Below are 20,348 nucleotides of genomic sequence, written 5' to 3'. Positions count from 1 at the left end.
GGGAGCTCTTCTTAATATTTTGACACCAAAATCATGTCGATACACCTTACCGACTGCGAGTAAAGCCACCCACGCTTTAACTTGACAGACTGTATAAAAGTCGAATTGGAGAATTCACGAAAAATAAAATAAATAAAATTCCGGTCAATAAGATATTACCGAATTTGAAAAATCCCTAAGGAAAATGGCTGAATTATAAAATATTCGAACTAGAAAATTCATGAATTCAAACAATTCAAAGAATTGTTTATTAAATATTATTTATTTATTGAAAATACAATAATCGAATATATATTTCTGTATGAAAAATTTTGTTTGAAAATGTGCATAGTATTTGAAAAAAAATATTTAAAAGTTCTGAAAAATCGAATTTTTTATAAATTAAAAAAATTATAAAAATAAATTTTGATATAAGTCGTTGTTGAATTGAATCCTGCAAAGTTTGTTTCAAAAATGTTCTTATGTAGGTACGAAGAAAATTTAGGCCGAACATTTTTTTCTTTCAAAGCGCACGTGTTTTTTAATGTATTTTTTAACACAATTTTTATAAAATTATTATTAAGGTGCCGGAGATTTCATTTTTCGGGATTTTTCGTTCATCCCTTTTGGAATTTTTTTCAGCGGTGCCATATTTTTATACCTCCTCTTAAAATTATGTAATTCTTCAAAATAAAAAGTCAACATTTCAAAACATTTTAAAATCATGAAAAGTATCAATTCTCTTTCAAATTATTTCAAATCTTTTTAAATTATTAAATAAAATTTTCGGAACTTTTAAATGTTTTTTATACTGATTGCCATTTTTCCTAACATTTTTGTAAAATCCTGTTCTTTAAGAATCAAAATTAAATATTTTTACCTTGGAAATACAGATAAAAAAATAAAATAATTATAATTGTAACATTCAAAGTTTAAATTTGTCACTCTGAAATTGTGACAATTCTTTTTCAAATTGTTTACTATTGAAAATTGTTTTTTTTTTAATTTCCAAACTAAATAGATTAAAACTGGAATATTTTATACTGAAATCATACTTCAAAAAGATTTTGAAATTGAATAAAGGCGTTCATTTAAGAAGCCATTAATTCAAGCGTTTACACTTGTGTCACTACTAAGGCTTTCGAATTAAATTAATTCAAATTTTAACATTAAAATATGTAAATTATATCATTTTGAACAGATCTAGAATCATCTTGTAAAATCAATCACTGTTAAAATTTTAATACTCGAACGGCAGTTTAATTTTCAAATTTACTTTCTTTCCCCGATTTGTCCCGGTTGCGAGTTAAGCTTAATATTTAGAACAACTTTCATTTTTTGGAAATAGTAATTTTTCGGTTCTAACTTGCGGGACAATCATTTTATTCTTTGAAAGATTTTCTACAAATCTTGTTGATAATTTTTGCATTCTCATCCAAAATGAGAAGTTATTAGTTTTTTATGAAAAATGATTTTTTCGGATTTTATCAATTGTCTACGTTTTGAGGCCCCTTGAGTCAGAAAAACCAGTTTTTACGTCGGGGACTGTTTGTCTGTCCGACGTCGTCGTTGTTGCCTGTATACCGCATAACTTTTGAAAGACTGGTCGGATTGAATTGGACTTTGATTTTTTTTTGATAAAATCAAACTTACCAAACTTAAAGGATTTTCAAAATTCAAAAAACCAAACGAAAATGGACATTAAAAGCAAAAAAAGCTTGATATGGAAAAAAGTCAAGAGGCGAAAAACGCTACTTTTTCTGGCCCCATGATTATTTTATCACATTCTCATCCATAATGAGAAGAGTTTTATGCGAAAAATGATTTTCGCGAATTTCATGAAATTTCGACGTTTTGAGGCTCCTTGAGTCAGAAAAACAAGTTTTTACGTCGGTATCTGTGTGTCTCTCTGGCGTCTACGTCGTCGTTGTTATTGATGTTGTGGTTGTCTGTATATTGGATAACTTTCGAAAAAATAGTCGGATTGGATTGTGCTTTGACACACAGTTTTTTCATTTTAATAATTTTATGTAAAAATTGTACTATTTTTATTTTTATAAAAAATATTTTTCTTCAATTAAATTGTTGCAGTAAAAGTGTTTCGAAGAGATTTTTGAAAAATCTTTCGGGGAATAAAATAAGTATTTATAGGTCGACAAAGGTTTGTTTTCCTTTCCAAATTTGTCTTTTGTCTAAATTTTTCTAGTTGTTTTTACTATAGTACAATTTACGTTTGTATCTCGGGCGAAGAAATCCATTCTGTTGTTTGACCAATACTCTTTGTAAGTCAATATTTTTCATAGAAAATTATAAACGTGAAAAAACCACATTTCAATGTTTTCTATGAAAAACACAATCCCTGAGTGACAGAACAAAATCGGAAACAATAAGAGTCAATTCATTCAGGAACAAGATTTTTGAACAAAAATGACCTTGAGTGAACCATTAATATATATTTGTTAATTTTTACAAAAATCAGGCATTATTTTCTTGACACAAAAAAATAATAATAATAATTTGTGGGGGTGACAAATGATCTAAAAATTAATAAAACTTGAAGTTGTACGATTTTAATTTGTAACTAAATAATTTGAAATGTTTCAATCTAAAATTATCGAACACTTTCCATTCAAAAATTCTGATGACATATTTTAATAGCTTTAAATTAGAAATTATTCAATATACTGAAGACTACAAATTTAAAATGTTTCAACTATTAAAGCTTTAAATATTTTTAAAATTGCTGTTCTGGAGACTAAATAACACTTATTCTTTTATTGAGAAATCACAATCAAAATTGTTTTAAAAAGTTTTTAAAAGAGTTTTAAAAAACTTAAAAAGGGTCTGAGGTTTTAATAGTTCAATATATATGGTAGAACCTCTATAAATTTGAAATTATTGTATACTTTTTCAGGTTTGAGCTACAATTATTCAATTTTAGAAGTTATCAATTACAATCGTGAAAAATAAATAAAATTTTTCAATTAATTGATATTTAAAACAAAAAACATCTAAATGCAGCTGCAAACATTGAATTTGAAATGCGTTGAATTCAAGGTATATTTTAAAAAGAAAACTGAAAGCAGGGGATCAAATTTCAAAAGAAGCGGGAGAAAGTGACTCACTTAATTGCAAATAAACATGGAAAATGGTGTATTTTCGCATTGTTAAATGTTAAATTTAAACTTTTTCGCGTTGTAACAATTTCGAATCCCATAATGTTATTTTTTACCTAACCTATAACTAATAGCGAAAATTCTGAACATTCAAACAATAAGTCTGTATTCTGAAAATGAAGCACATTTAACGTTAAAATTCAAGTTCTTAAACTGAAAGCCTAAAAATTTGCAAATTTTACAATTAGTGTTGCATAAATTGTACTGGCATCTTAAAAGAGTATAAATAGTTCTTAAATTAGTTTTTAAATTTTCGGAAGTTTACCTTTTTTACATACCTAGATGTCAAAAAGCCTACCCAATTTTTTAAATTTTAATCACTTATTTCTAAGAGAAAATCACCCCCGTTTACCAGTGACTGAAATGGAGTAGAAAAAAATCGCCAAGGCCCAAGAATAAAAATTGGATTTACAGCGAATTTTTAAATTTTTAATTGAGATTATCCTTAACTTTTTAATATCAAAAATTTCCATATACATTTTTTTTATTAATACTGTAGGAAAAAATCAACAAGATCGAGCGCCGAAATTATAATTAGAGCAAATTTTCTCGAATTCTATGGGGACGGCTGAAATATCCCGAAAAATATAATTCCCGACTCGGTATAACTCTCTGTCCCGAATAATAAAATTGCAAAACTAATATAATTCCTGAACAGTTTATACTATTAACGAATTTGAAAATTCCCAAATAATAAAACGCCCCAAATAAAATTGTTTCTTAATCAATATTAATTATTTATTAAAAATACGATGATAAAATATTTATATCAAATATATTTTTGTTTATTATTTAAATTGTTAAAAATTATTTGTTTCAATTTAAAATTAAAATTATACAAAAATTTACCAGCAAATTAATATAAAAAACACGTGTTTTTTAATCAAAATTTCGATTTTTCGGAAGAACTTTTGTGATTTAAAAAATACTATATACATTTTCAACCAAAATATCTTATCCAGAAATATATTTTGTTTTAATTATTTTAATTTTTAATTTAAACAATAATGTTTAAACACTTCAGACATTAAAAAAGTTGTTTCTTTGGTATAAATATTTGATTATTTCAATTTAAAAAAATATTTGTCAAAGAAAAATGTTTCAGCACTTGTTGATCTCGAAATTTCTTTCTATAATAGTTTTTTTAAAAATAAAAATATGATTTTTCAAGAATTTTTTTGTTTTTAATTAAAAAAAAAGACTGTACCGAAAACCTGGATCCGACTTTAGATCTGAAAAAATGCAGTGATATGCATACATGTCAAACTTTTCTAACCTCAAAAAATCTTTCTACTGCTTTACTGTCATATTTTACGAAGAATGAGAAAACAAGAATTTGACTTCGTAGTACGGTGAGGGAAGGACCTCGATAGGGCAGAAAATGTAATGTCCTATATATATATAACAATTCCCCACTCTGACGCCCTGTACCGCATCTACGTTTATAATATCTTTGGCTGAGTGGACGGACCTAGCCTGGACTTTTAGGAGAGATGGAAGACTGACGAAATCTTCCCTCTCCACTGACCACTACATTCTCACGGAAGGAGATAGGTGGTAGACGTGGCTCACGGCCGGGTATAGATGAGACGTGTAGATAGTATGGTGAGTGGTGGGAGATGTTTCACGGAATCTCGAGCTCTCGAGCCAAAGCCCTCTTACTCGGGTACCTAACACCTGAACTACTCGTATGAGCTATAATAACGCTCGGATATTTTTTACGATGGTTTAATTAAAAAGAGCAGCTCAAAAACTATCGAAATGTGTAAAAACCTTGATTTCGATTTTTTTAGAGTAGACCCCCTTTCTTCGGCAGAATATATGAATATTTGAATATATACTATGTGCATAGTGATAAAATGCGTTCGAAAGATGGTTGTGCGTGTATCAAAAAGCTAGAGAATGATGCCAGAAGTGTCCAATTGACGGCGTAGCCATACTAAACCTATTTATTGCCGCGTAAAGTTTAAAATTATAAAAGAATTATATGAAATACGCCGAATTTTAATTGTTTACTGTCAAATACCTGACTTAAGAGAAGTTGAAGAATAATTTGTTGATTAATGAAACAGAAGTGTAGTGAACGGTTGAGTTGCATTTGTGAATTTTGAAGAAGTGGAGAAATAAGTATGTGTTTACGTTAAAACACCATTAACAGGTTGCTGATTGTTTCCCTGGCGGACCGAAGGAACCGAATGGAGCCACTACAAAGTACCCGTAAAGACCCCATTGGGTCCCCACTCGGTCCCTTTTTAAAAAAACTCGGAAAAAAAGAAAAATCAACTTTAAAATTGTTGAAATTCAGATTCTACGTTAAAATTACCTATAGAAGGTCACGGAATAATCGCAAAAGTTTTTTTCGCATCAGGAAAAAATAAAAAATATATAAGATGTATAACAAAAAAACGTGAAATCAAAAAAACTACATTTTTACGTATTATTGTAACTTTTTAGCAATTTCCCTCGTCTTTTTCACACAAATAATTACTAATGGACAATTTTAATATTTACAATGACTTTTTAAACAATTTAGAATTGTTCCATTCCTAGCGTCAAAAGCCAAACTTTGACAATAGTGTGTCGCATTACAAGGGATGAAACACAGCGATTGCAACGAGTGTGAAGTTTGCTGCCCGAGCAAAGCGAGGGCTGCCTTCACATGAGTTGCGATCGTTGTGTTACATTCCTAGTAAAGCATATTATTTTTCATAACAAATCCATGGAAAATTCGAGTTGAGGTACCTGTAGACCCTAGCCGCCTACGTGTGTACTCTAGAGCTGAAAAAAATATTTCAACCCTAGGGTTGTTCGTGCATTTTGCAACAATTTTGCAACAATTTATCGTTAAACTGGACGAAAATACGAGTAAAAGAACGTCATTTTAATACTCTATAAACCCACGGGGAATGATTGTTTGGATGCTAAAAACTAACAATAAGTTCGACTGGCAGCTCCTGAGTGGTGCCAAAGTTGACTGGCAGGCTGTCAAAAATGTCAAAAAATCGAGTGAAAAAACGTCATTTCAGTACTCTTAAAACCCATTGGGGATGATTTTTTAGGTTCAAACAACTACCAAGAAGTTTGAGTGGCAGCTCCTGAGTGGTGCGAAAGTTGACTGGCAGGCTGTCAAACATGCCAAAAATTCGAGAGAAGAAACGTCATTTTAGTACTCTTGAAACCCATTGGAAATGATTGTTTGAATGCTAAGCACTAACCAAAATTTTGCCTGGCAGCTTGTCAGTGGTGCCAAAGTTGTCTAGCAGGCTGTCAAACATGCCAAAAATTCGAGTGAAGAAACATAATTTTAGTACTGTTGAAACCCATTGCTGCGAGCTGTGAATTTACGTAAAAAGTGAGATTTACGTAGTTTCTTTTTTTATATACATATTAGTTTTAGAGAAGTGTCCTATACACGGAGAAAAATGGATGTTCAAATGTAGATGCTCAAAGGGTAAGATTGTAGCAATTAATACGCAGATATTCATGCCAAGCATTTAGCATCTTTTTGAGATGTTATGCGTAAAAATATTTTTATGTTAAACTGAAACACATTTAGATGTTAAAACTGTTCGAGCGCATGCGCTTCGCGCATTGCAATTTCACGGCTATATTTGAAAGCTATATATATTCAATATTAAAATTATGGAATATTACAATTTTGGAACATTTCCAAAAAATAAAAATTAGATACCCTTAAATAAAATTGGATAACAACTTTTTTCTGTCTAAAGAAGAGAACAACGATCTAATGTTTTAGGTTTATTGACATAAACACATTTGACAAAAGTTTTATAAATTTGAAATAAAATTTGAGTTTAAGTAACTTAAAATAGATAGAATATTTAATTCAGATTACAGATCATTCATTCTCCGATTATTTATCCTAGTTTTTATTTTGAATTAGAAATATTGAATATAACCTCAACTTGACTGAATGCATCATCTGATCGACATTTTATACCCTTTAACTGTTTTTCGTTCGTATACGAACATTAAAGTTCAATTTAAAATTCACAAATAAGTTATCAATTAATTACTTAAATGACCATAAATAAGTTAACTCCTCAAATATGTACAGACGTAACTTGATATAACCATACATGTAATATCTCGAATTTTTCAGTTGAATATTTCGAATGTTAGAGGGTAACATTTCACTTTTTAAGATCTACAGATGCTAACTTCGAACATTTAGATTGTTGCCCTATAATTAAATATATAATATGTTAACCCTGAACATCTAGATTTTATTTTTGAACATCCATTTTTCTCCGTTTAGATGAAAATTTTTTTAATGAAAAGGACAAAACTTTCATTCGGTTGCTGATTAAAATGTCAGTCAATTTTGGCACTACTCAGGAGCTGCCAGAAAAATTCTTTGTTAGTTATTTGCACCAAAAAAATCATCCTCAATGGGTTCTAAAGAGTATTAAAATAACTTTTTTTCACTTGAATTTTCGACATGCTAGACAGTCTGCCAGTGAAATTTGACACCACTGAGGAGCAGCCAATCAGTTATTATCTTACTTTTTAGCACCTAAAGAATCACCATCAATGCGTTTCAGGAGTACTAAAATCACTGTTCTAATTTTCATCCTGTTATTTTTTATATGCTTGACAGTCTGCCAGTCAACTCTGGCACCACTCAGGAGCTGCCAGTCAAACTTCTAGTTAGTTTTTAGCATTCAAACAATCATTCCACCTGTGTTTGAGGAGTACTAAAATGACGTTTTTTCAATCAAATTTTTTACATGTTTAACAGCCTGCCAGTCAACTTTGGCACCACCGAAAAGCTGCCAGTTAAACCTCTTTTTAATTTTTTAGCATTCAAACAATCATTCCACGTGGGTTTCAAGAGTACTAAAATTACCTGTTTTTACTCGAATTTTTGACCAGTTTAACGATAAATTGTTGCAAAATGCACCAACAGCTGTTAGTCACTCAACGAATTTCGAACTATTGACTAGGAAAACAAAAGAATCTAAAATTTTAGTGAGTACTCCCTGGCGGACCGAAAGAACCGAATGGAGCCTCTACAAAGTACTTGGAAAGACCCCATTGGATCCCCATTCAGTTCCTTTTTAAAAAAACTCGAAAAGACAGCAAAATCAACTTTTCAATTGTCGATATTTGGATTCAACGTTAAAATTTGTATTAGATACTCATGAAGTAATCGCAATACTTTTTCTTGCAGCGTTAAAAACTTTAAAAAATAAAATACCTGTCATTTACATGGGCCGAAGGCGCCTCCAATTGCAGGTTCTTTTAGTAACAGTTAATAAGCCTTCCGACCGTAACTTTAAGAATTTTGTCTTGATGCTAGCGCCACGCAGTGGAAACCTCAGACAATAACGCTGCGATGCAAGCAAAGATCTTTGATGCAAGAAACAAACAGTCGTCACGTGAACGAGCTAACCGAACGGACTGGGACCGCTGTTGTGACAAACGGCCAAGTTGAAAAAGCGAAACGTGCATAGTAGTATCAGCGATATAAATATTGAAGAGGCAGCCAGAAGTGAATGTGAGTCCCGAATATTTACATTCATTTTGTTCCACTTTTCTTCGCTCGGAAATATCGGGGTCGAGACCTGCGGCGCGTGTTTTCCTCATGAGTTTAAAAAGGCGCGAGCCCCTGTTAGTAATCTAACCTCGAAATATAAAATATCTACGGAATTGAAGAGAAATTCTTCTTCTCAGCCGACTTTCCGTGTCCCAACTGTCATATTTTCTGACTCCCGAGTGCTCTTGAATTTCAGTCATTTTTCGGACAAAAGTTTTGTGGGATTTGCACGATGAGGCTATCGTAGTTAACTGGCCCGGATCTCGGTTAGGAATTCAAGTGGGAAGATGAAGAATTTTTGTGAAAAGATTTGTTGACAGTCTATTTATCAGGCTCTCATATTTTGCTGACGCTTTTTTCGCAGTCTCATTTTCAAATTTTAGTTGGTTTTGTTATCATCAGGTTTTTAATTGATAAGCATGTGCGCTTTTATTTTTTCATGGATTTTTTTATTGTTATTTTTAAAAATTTTTTAAATTCATTTCAATTGTATAATTTCTTTTAAAAGTTGTGTTTAGGTAATTTTTCTGAAGTATTTTTATTTGTATTTGTGACAATTTTGACGAATCGGGAAGTAATGGGCAAATGATAGCTTGAAAAGCATAACATGTAAATGTGTTTCTTTTAATTTAAAGATAAAAAAAGATTTATATTGATTTATGCATTTTAATAAAAATAGGGATGATCGGAATTAAATAGCTTTGAAACATAACCTATATTTTGAATTCAGACTTCACACTTTTTCCCCTGTGTTGAAAAAACTTCTTAAACTTTTTTTTTTGAAGTTCATTATTTTTGGTTCAAAAATTCTATTTCTATTAGATTAAAAATTGGTCTTTTTTAGTAGGAAGTTCATTTTTCTTGGATGAAGATTCAACTGTTTTGTTGAAAATTAGTTACTGCATAGAAAATTCGTCCGTTTGGATTTAAAATTTCTCTTTTTTTTGTCTGAAAAGAAAGCTTCTTTAATTAAAAATGGATTATTTCTCACTAAAAAGTCTACTCTTATTATATCTTTTGTTAAAAATGCTTATTTTATTTCTTCTTTTTGTTATTTTTTCATTAAATTTAAATTCTTTTAATTAAAAAGTCTACCATTATATTTTTAGTATAGAGTTAATCTTATTTGGTAAAATTAGTACTGTTAACTTGAAAATTCACATGTTTTGTTGAAAAGCCATATTTTTTGTCAAAATTCTGTTTTCTTGAGCATTCCTCTTTCTTGGTAGAAAATTCGTCGTTTTAAATTGAAAATTCCTCTTTTTTGTTTGTAAATTAATTATTTTTAAATGTAAAGTCTAGTTTTTATTACATCTTTGGTTAATTTTTTTTAATACATTCTGTTTGCCTGAAAATTAAATTATTATAATTAATACTTATTTTTTTATCGAAAATTCAATTTTCTTGTTGAAAATTCGTTTTTCTATTACCGAAAATGCATCCTTTTGTTAAGCATTCGTCTTTATAGATGGAAAATTCCTCTTATTGAATTGGAAATGTATCTTTTGGTAAAAAAGTATTTTTGTTGTTCAAAATTCATCTTTTTTCCTTGCAAATTCATCTTTCTCGGTTAAAAATTCAACTGTCTTCTAAAAGATTCGTCTTTTTGGCGCTTTCATTCAATTATTTTGTTTTTGGTCACCGTTTTTTTAGTCGAAAATAGGACCATTTGGTTGAAAATTCATCTTTTAGTTTGTAAATTCCACTTTGCTCAAAAATTCGATTGTTCGGTTAAAAATTCCACTATTTTGTTCAAAATTTAATTATTTTGCTGAAAATTCACCTATTTGGTTAAGAAGTTATCTTTTTTGTCGAAAATTCAACCCTTTTCCGTTAAAAATTCGTAAATTTTGGTTGAAAGTTAATTCTTTTCAATTGAAAAGCCTACTGCTATATTTTGTGTTTAAAATACATTTATTTGAGTGCCAATTTTATTATTTGACTGAAAATTTAATTATTTAGTTGAAAATTCAACTATTTTGGTAAAAAGTCACCTTCTTATCGAAAATTCAACATCTTTGTTGAACTTTCATCTTTTTAGATAAAAAATTTGTATATTTGAATTGAAAATTAACCTTTTTCGGTAGAAAACCTCAAGTATATTTTTAAAAATTCTGTATTAATTCTTGTTTTAATCTCTTTTGGTTAAAAGTTATACTATTTATTTGGTTGTAAAGTGAAATATTTTTTTTCTCGGGTGAGATTCTACAATTTTTTTGAAAATTTAATTATTTTGTTCAAAGTTGAACAATTGTATTAAAAAATAATCTTTTCGGATTTTAAATTCAACTTTTTTTTTCTACCATTCATTTTTTAATCAAAATTTCGTCCTTTTAAGTTGAAACTTCCTCTTTCTTTAGTAGAAAAGTCACCTTTTTTTATTGAAAATTTAAATGTCTTCTAAAAAATGTATCTTTAGCTTTGAACATTTTTCGAGTAGTGTTGTACTCGTCTTTTTCTGTTGTTGTTGAAAGTCTACTTCTGTATTTTTTGTTAAAAATTTATCTATTTTCGTCAAAAATTCTACTATTTGATGGAAAGTTAAATTATTTGGCTGAAAATTCATCTTTCTTGTAAAGGAAATTCGCCCTCTTGAATTGAAAATGCATTTTTTGTAGAAAAGTAATTATTTTTTTATTTAAAATTAATTTTTCTTAGCTTAGATATTTTCTGTAAATTCATCTGTTTTGATAGAAAATCTGTTTTAAAAAAATTTAGAATTCGTTTTTTTCTGTTGAAATTTCAACTAATTGATTCAACGTTGAACTACTTTGTTGATACTTAATTTCTTTGGTTAAAGATTAACTTACTTGATTTAAAAAGAAATATTTTGTTAAAAATTCGTTTTTGATTGGAAATTATTTTTTTAACTTCCAAGTTTCTCAGCTAAAATTTTAGACATGGATAGTGTAAATTTTGGTAGTAAACAGTTACAAAGTTTCACCTCCCTAGCTGCCGGGGAACGCATTTATTTTCAACGCCTAAGTCTAAAAAAACGAAAAAAAATTCTAAAATCAGTTCCAAGCTTCTCACATAAAATGTTCGACACGGATAGTGTAAATTTTGGTAGTAAATAGTTGCAAAAAAAGTTTCATCCCCCTAGCTGTCGGGGAACTCATTCATTTTCAACCTCTAAGTCTAGAAAAAACGAAAAAAAATTCTTTTGTTACAGCACACAGTAAGAGAAAGAGAAGATGAAGAAGAAACCGAAGGTCTTTTAAAGGCATAAAATTTCAGATGAAGATTAAAAGTACTTAATCATACATAATTTCAGTCTTATTTTTAGAATTATTTTAGAATTACAAGAAAACAAAATTTTATTATAATTTCAGTGTTATTAGAAAATTAAATTGACTTAAGAAGAATAAACTTTTATGTTGACTATTTTTTTCATCTTGACTATTTTCTTGACCTTGACTACTTTACTCTAAAGCCCATTAGAGTAATTGCAAAAAAGCAAGTGATATCATTTACAAGAGTACATAGGTCCGTTAAAAATTTGTTGTATTTTTCTGTGGCTTTCGTGCATGTATGAGAGCGATGGTCGCGCACTGTAGCCGCGTGCTTTCAACATTTGAAAAATTTTGTAATTATCTTTGAAATTCGTGTCGCCATTCGAACAAATTCTAATTAACCCGAAACAATTCAAAGCAATTTTTCAATCCCTTTTAACCCTCCTGAATCCGTCTTTCAACTCCAAATTCAATCCAAATAGATTCGAGGCTTACTTATCAATCCTTCCCCACTCACGTATCTGTACCAACTGTAACTCGAACTCATACTGATTTATTTTTCAATCGGTGCCCTTTATACTTTTGAATACGTGTGGGACTTCTTGATTTCAACCAAAATGAATTCAACATCAGTCCATATAAATAAGTGTGAATCTGAAACCAATTCAAATACATCACACAAAAAATGGGAAACAAACTCTCAGTCCGATGCCCAATCCAAATGAATCCAAGAGTCATCCCATGCCAGTTTAAATATTCTCAATGTTCTCATGTTCGTGCGCTCAATCTAAACAAATAGGAAACAAATCCAAACCGAAAATTCAATCCCTTTAAATCGCTGAGTGTACATAAATTTCAATCCGCAGACATACTTTAATTCTTTCCAATCTATGCGTCCAATCCAAAATTCGCTATTCAATTATTTTCAATTCTAAGAATCTATCCCCCTCTATACAATTTTTAAAATTCTGACAGTTTTTATGTAGTTTTTAACGTTTTCTGGAAATCTGAAAATGTATCAAATTTCGTCAGTATTAATGCTTATTTTTTTTATAATTAATTTGCCTAGTTTAGCATGTGTCTCATTGTTTACGATGTAAATCGAAATTTTGATGTTTCCCTTTTAAAAATCTGTTCATTGGGTTAAATTGTGATTGTCAAGGATCACCCCTTGTATAAAATCCTTGAAGTTAGGTAAGTTTTCGTGTATGTCTTATTTACTCTCTATTTAAAATATTTGTGAATTTTTAAATCCTGCAATTGGATTAGTTGGAGTTTGTTGAACACAATCCGGTTCTCAAAACCCCTGGAAATTTGTATATGTATCTGACATCGTTTTCGATATAATTAAAAATTTTAATGATTGCTTTCCATTTTAGGAATCCTTTTATTTGTTTGGTTTGGGATGCTTGAAAAAAATCCTTAAAATTTATTTAGTTTTCACTCATCTCTGGCCGTTTTTGAGATAATTCAAATTAAAATTTTTTTAAAATGTTTTAAATATCTAACGCCTTATATCAGACTCTACTGTGACTTATATTAGATGTCAATGTCTAAATCAATTGATAAATAGTTAAAGTTTACTTTTGGAAAAATTTTCAAAACTTCGAAATATAAGGATACTGTCTAAACTGTCTTTGCATGTATTTTATGGATATCTAAAAACAATTATTTTATTTACCTAAAAGAAATGCATTTGAAATTGATGAACATGATAAATCAGTAAAGTCTATTTGGTTATTCTTTGCTCAAGCAACAGAGAATCGTATATGTTTATAATGTTCCTAAGTATTATACATACTATTAACATACTTTCGTAATTTTTTGTGAATATTATAGTTTATAGATAAATTTTATTTTTATTTTATATTTTGACATTTTGAAATATCAAATAATAAACAGGTCGAAAAATCCTTTCTGCATTTGCTGTATATAAAACTGTTAAATAAGAAGTTTAACGTTCATGAGCTGGTAAACTCAGTAAAGACCATTTTCCCCCCTCTTGCACAATTTTTTTTTATGTTTCGCCATACCTGTAAACTGGAATTCGGAAACGTCACCTACTTCTAATACATAATTTTATCAGAATTCTATATTTCGAACTTTTCAAGTCCTTCAAAAAAAGCTCTTTTTTTTTGTTCATGCTGTAAAATGTTATTTTTGGTGTTTCTTTAGAATGTAATTTTAGAGACACGTTATATTACGTTAGGTTTCGGAGATGAAGGAAAAAGTCTTTCGCGTTTTTATGCTACGAAAAATAGGTTTCGTTTCTTCTTTATGAATCAGATGGTCTATAATGTCGGAAAGTTCATCAGAGCAAGAGGAAGAGCAGGAGCCTCGACAGGATGGAGGAAGGCAATTTCATGGCGAAGAGGTGGGCGATGATGACGAGGAGAAGGACTTTGTAGATTATGAAGAGAACGATGACAATGAAATAGTTGCAGATGAAGAGTATTCGAGTGAAGAAGTAGAGGAAACCGAAAATGAAGAATACAGTGATACGATTGATAAAGAAGTAAGTGATGCAGGAAATGAAAATGATTGACGGGGTGAAGGGAATCAAGAGGCAAATAGGGAGTGATGACGAGGAAAGAGAAAACAACTTAACGACGGACGAAGAGCAGAAGGGACAGGAAGAGGTCGCAGAGCGAACATTGTTCCAAGGCTTTGGAAATAATTGATCAATTAAAATGGATAAGCAAATCTTTTCGGCACATCAATATTTCCACAAAAAAGCAGAATATTTGGAAAGTGCTTGCGCTACAAATTTACTAGGGTTAAAATAAATCCTGATGCAATGGAGAACATATACGACGGGCACAAATACGAAGAACTAAGTGTACTCTTGTTTTTCGTTTGAGGCTTTAAATAGAAAAATCCTGAATTCTATCACAAGTCCGTACCGCAGAGCCAATAGCTGATACTGTAAATAGAAAATTCTGCAACTGTATTGCGTATTGCCGAACTAGATTTTGGTTTATATTTAACATTTTATCATACACCGATATAGATGATACAATTGCTGGTATCATCGCAAGACTAATGAAGGATAGAGGAAGTGCATATGAAACAGTTTACATGAGACATTTCACGCCTTCTGATCAAACAGCATTTTCTTTATATAACAACATAATAGCACCAGGAATGACAATAAAAGCACCAGGAAATGTTTGTGCAGTCCCCTTATGTAACTCCTGGAAGACCGACTAAGAACTGTAATGATCTGCTCGTTCGGTGAAAGGCTGAAAGTCTAATAAATGAAAAATGAATTTATCTCAGGCGAATTAGGAACCGCTGACCTTCCAGGGACGGCATCATCACAGAGGTGTGTTTACTTGTATAATTTTACACGCCTGGCCGTCTTTTATGGCCGCCATATTTAGTTGAACTTCTTATTAGCCTGAAAAATTTTCATGCAAGCTTAGGCTAAGTAGGGAGTAATTTATAGGATTCGCAGATAGTGTAATTAAAATTTTAGCATTTTGTTGATTATGTAGTTGTTTTTAATGATTAAAAAAAACACATAATAATTTGAGTTTATATCTAAAGAAGAAGATTTTAGCTCAAATAACAAACAAACATCGTGATTGATTAGAGTGAATAATTTTTCTTTGGAGAAAATATATTTGTCGGCTTAGCGCGTCCCAGAGGATGCTCGACCCATTTCAAAATAGTTTACCCTTCTTTATCGGGCATACACGAAAAAAAGAATATGAATACTAAGCACCAAGTCTGACACTTACTCGAGGAGCCCGGAAGATATCCCCTAGAATTCTCTCCAAATTTAAGGAGTTGAATCGTGCTTCCATTTTGATTAAATTGGGACACCGAATCTAGTTGATCCTTCGAGTGATCAGAACAGAATGCCTTCCGGAATCCTCGAGCAGGCTAAGTGACCGGACAGGTAGGTGACTGCGCACTCGTGGGAGATCGGAAATGACCAATCTGCCGCACTTTTATCCTTCTAAACTTTCAACGGCAAACTGAATTATGTATAGAAAGAGATTTATCCAGTGGGACCACGGACTAAAATAATGTAGTGACCATTTTCCAGATTTAATTTTAAAATTCTAGACATTGAAGAATTTTCCTTCCGGATGGCTTCAGCAATAAGAGTTATTGTTTTCTGCGCTGGTCGGGTGTCGATCCCAACATTTTCCATTTGTGAGTCCGTCAATTCAGCAAGTATCTCTCATGACGTAACCCAGAGAGCGGGAGATGTCGTTGAACCTTAACATAGGGGAGCTGCCGTGTGAAGTAGATATCCGGAATTTAATGCGGAGCCAACCCTGAACAGAAATAAGTTTCTGCTGCCAGATAAAATATTCTAACAGATTCTATGACCCCTTTTTGTCGAGCAGCTCTCCTGAACCACTGTACAATGAAAAGGTTGTTTTTCTAAATTTTTCGGATTCTGTCCTGACCGGTCGAGAAGATAAAGTAGCGTTAATATTTTTGCCACGTTACAGAACCTCTTCAACTTCATGAGGCTTTTCTGAGACTCCTGCCTTTCGGAGTAAAAATACAAGCTAATCTCTTAAATGGCTTTAAACGAAATTTGACCAATTAATTAGTCTGATAAACAGAAGAGGCGGTGTGGAAAATCTGTACAAAATACCACGACATAGTTCTTGAACGGCCCCTCATATAGTATAATAATTTTTATTTCCTTGCATTCCTGTCGAATTTTATAAACGCACTACAAAGCAAAAGACGACACCGCATATCCCTTACATGATGAACACGGCGCTTTTAATAAAAGCGAAAAAGAAGACAACATCGAAAATACAGACAAGGATGACCTAGAAGATGGAAAAATATACAGAGTAAGTTTTTTTTTAATTCTCTACGAATATCGCACAGACATTTACAAGAAAAACGATAGAATGTTAAATTCAAAGTTGATCTGTTTTGCTGAAAATTAAACTATTTTTTTTGCTAATTAATTTTTTTCTGAAAATGTAAATATTCCAGTTTGAGTTTTCTTTACCACAAATATTACGCTTGAACATTCCATTAGTTAAGAATTCATCTCTTTTGTACCACATCAATTTTTGTAACTAAAATTTAGGCATTCAATTTTGCTTTTTTTAGTTGAAAATTCAAGTATTTCAGGTAAAATATTTTTCATTTTAGTTCCAAATTCATATTCTTGGTTAAAAACAAAACTACTTGGTTGAAACTTTAATTCTTTTATTACAAGTTCATCCCGTATCACCTTATAAATAATAGAATTTTTTAAGATGGATTGTTTGAAAATTAATTGTTCTAACTTAAAATTTAATTACTACGTTTTTTAGTGAAAATGTATCTTGTGTTCAAAATTACACAAAGTATTTTGTTCAAAATTGATCTTTAGCTAATACTTCAAATATTTAGAGAAATGTTCGTCATTTTAATTAAAAATGTATGCTTTTGATTGATAATAAAAGTGCGTTCTGCGAGGTTAAACTCTCTTGTTGCAATTTTTTTTCTTTTGCCGGAAACTTATTTTTTTCAATTTGTCATTTAATTATTCGATTTATGGTCCAAAAAGAAACTTTTTCAATTAAAAATTCAACGTTTTGGTTTTGAAAATTCATTTTTTTATTAGAACATCACGCAACTTTTTTCAGAATTCGTACATAGGAAGATAAAATCAAAAATTGTTAGAATTATTATTGAAATTCATAGACAACAGAGGCAAATTCAAGAAATAATTAATCATATTTTTAGTATCATTTAATTATTTAATGGTGCTATTCGCTTACTTCCACTTGACGAGTATATTCTAAGTTAAACATTTTGTTATTTAGTTAAGGATTCAATAATTTTATTAAAAATCATCGTTTTTGGTTCAAAATCGCTTTTTAGTTGAAAATTCATTTTTTTAAACTTATATGTTTTAATTAATGGCCTTAAAGTCGTAAAAGTATAATTTACTTCTACATATTTGTTGGTTTATACCAGAGGTAAAATAAAATGAGACAATAAACCATCACTCATAGTTTTTTCATATATGTTTCAGATTAACCTTTTTGGATGAGAATGAAACTGTTTTGTTGAACATTTATCTTTCTTGGTTGAATTCAGCTGTTATTGTTTCGAAATCAAAACCTTTTTTGTTTGAAATATATGTATATTGTATTTTATACTATTATATGCTATTTTATTATTTGTTGGGAGTGAATCTCTTATTGAAGGTCGAACCATTCTGTTAAAAAAATAAGTTTTTTATTGAAGATTCATAATTTCAATAGAAAATTCATCCCTTTGGTTGCAAAGCTGTGTTTTTTTTTAATTACTTGTTTCAACTAAACCTTTAACTATTCCATGTTTAGATGAAAGTTGATCTTGTTTATTAAAAAAAGTGAACTTTACTTCAACAATTTATCCTTTTTTTTATTGAAAATTTATGTATTTTCTTGGAAATCCGAATTTTTTGGTAACAATCTGATATACAGGGCTACAATATTTTATTATATTCTTGGTTGAAACTTCAAGTATTTTATTCAATTTTGTACCCTTTTGTTTTATTCTTTTTTGGATCTGCATTATTGTAGTGAAAAAGTCATCTCTCTGATTAAAAAAATTTTTTTTTTTATGAAAATTAGTTCAACTGAAAATTTAATTATTATAGTTAAAGATTCATCATTTTAGTTGTAGATTCATCTGTTTAGGTGAGTGTTACTACGATTGAAATTTGATTTTTTTTCTAGTTGAAAATGATACTTTTTTGGTAGAAAGCTAATTTTGTTGTTTTGAAAATGCCTTTTTTTATTAAAAGCGCAACTGTTTCGTTGAAAATTAATTTGTTTGAACAAATCATTGTAATTAAAAATACATCTCTTTGGTTAAAAGCTTCACTATTTTGTTAAAATCTGTCTTGTTTCTCTGAAATTTTATTTTTTTACTGAAAATTTAACTTTTTCAATTTTAATGGAGAACATATCTCCTTTGTTTCAAAAAATTCTTTTGTATTAAAAATTGATCTTTTTCAGTTAAAAAGTCAACTATTTGTTTGAAAATTAATTTTTTGATGTTCAAAATTGGCCTTTTTTGGTGGAAAATGAATCTTTCGTTTGAAAGTTCGTCCTTGTTTTTAAAATGTATTTATTTTGGTAACAATTTCATGTTTTTTCAGTTTGAACATCAACTTTTAATATTTTTGTTAAGCATTCATCTTTTATATGATGAAAATTGAACTATTTAATTGAAAAATTTATGTATTAGTTCAATAAAAAATAACAATTTTCAATACCCATTGTTTTTTTTTGTGGCATCCACGAAAACGCCGACATTCGTTGGCAGAACTCTGCACAATGTAATTCGAGTGACTGGAGGTTTGAAAGAAGGAGCAAAACGTTATTTGACGACTTCCCTCAGTGTTGTGAAATTCTACGAAAAAGTATGACCTTCTTGAAAATACTGAGAGTACAGCCCGTGTAATTCGAATTGACTGAAACAAGTACAAGAATATTTCAATGGGTGCTGTCGCACCTTCTGTCTCTGAAAGTTATTTCATCGTACAACATTTGCCTGAAGGACAAAATGATTCGTTATAAATACATTATATCTGAACCCTCAACAGTAAAGATGGTCTTCACAAAATTACCTACATTAAAAATGCAAGTATTCATCAATTCATTGATTGGAGGGATCACAGATCATCCACTTTTTTCATAATTCCCTTTTTTTCCCTCGTAAATTTGAAAAATCCCCTAAAACACCTAAAATCGAGAATTTTCAACTTATTTTCCTCCCTTTTTTTACAAGGTTGCAATTCATTTTTTAAGAATCGTAAATAGAAATTCAAGAGATTAGAAAAGAAGAGGCTTTGAACGAGATTCCTTTTGAATTTCTGATAATACCAATATTTCAAATATATTTTCTAAACTACTTATTTGCTAATTTTGTTGACTTAATGGTCATAATCATGAGTTTAGTGTCACTATTTAAAAAACTTTTATTTAAGAACACAAACAAATATATTTTTTCATGAATAATTTTACGCAAAATGAGCATCAAAAAGACTCACAAATCTTTTGAAATACTAGAAAAAAATTAAAACTCGTTTTTTTATATGAAGAGTAAAGCATCTGGATACATACTTCACACTTTTTCCCTTATTTTTCCCTTTGCCCTTTCTTTTAAGAATACCTTTTTTTGCTTTTGTTTTGTTAAAAGTTCTACTACTTGGTTGAAAATGGAACTATTTTCTTGAGAATTCGACCTTATTTGGACTAAGAAATAATTTTTTAACTGAAACTTAAGTATTCTATTTTCACTGACAAATTAATCGTTTTTTATTGATAATACAACTTGCTTGCTTGAAAGTTGGACTCACTTATTAAAAATTTATTCTTTTTTTTTAATTCGTCATTTCGTTGAACCAGCTGTGAATTCGAACTCAAATGTTTA

The 20,348-nt window shown here is 30.0% G+C and overlaps 1 protein-coding gene and 1 long non-coding RNA gene across 3 annotated transcripts in view; one reads left to right on the top strand and one right to left on the bottom strand.

Annotated features, from left to right (window-relative positions):
• The window catches only part of LOC117180093, an 82,397-nt gene extending 66,609 nt beyond the window's left edge, over positions 1 to 15,788 (bottom strand). The window contains exon 1 of one of the 2 annotated variants that reach the window (XM_033372411.1): positions 15,692 to 15,788. In XM_033372411.1, coding sequence (XP_033228302.1) covers positions 15,692 to 15,757 — 66 coding nt within the window. In that variant the 5' untranslated portion in view covers positions 15,758 to 15,788. Of the gene's footprint in view, positions 1 to 8,376; positions 8,443 to 15,691 lie in introns of those variants that run through there. The other variant, XM_033372414.1, reaches the window with a different exon arrangement.
• Positions 14,272 to 19,549, top strand: LOC117180094. The gene is made up of 4 exons (XR_004468003.1): positions 14,272 to 15,273; positions 16,023 to 16,337; positions 16,418 to 16,774; positions 19,239 to 19,549. It is a non-coding gene; the product is annotated as an uncharacterized LOC117180094 (long non-coding RNA).
• The last annotated feature ends 799 nt before the right edge of the window (positions 19,550 to 20,348 follow it).

The sequence above is a fragment of the Belonocnema kinseyi genome, chromosome 9 (assembly GCF_010883055.1).
Source record: "Belonocnema kinseyi isolate 2016_QV_RU_SX_M_011 chromosome 9, B_treatae_v1, whole genome shotgun sequence".
Taxonomy (NCBI): domain Eukaryota; kingdom Metazoa; phylum Arthropoda; class Insecta; order Hymenoptera; family Cynipidae; genus Belonocnema; species Belonocnema kinseyi.
Note: the sequence above shows the minus strand (reverse complement) of the source record. Positions and strands in the feature narration are given on the sequence as shown.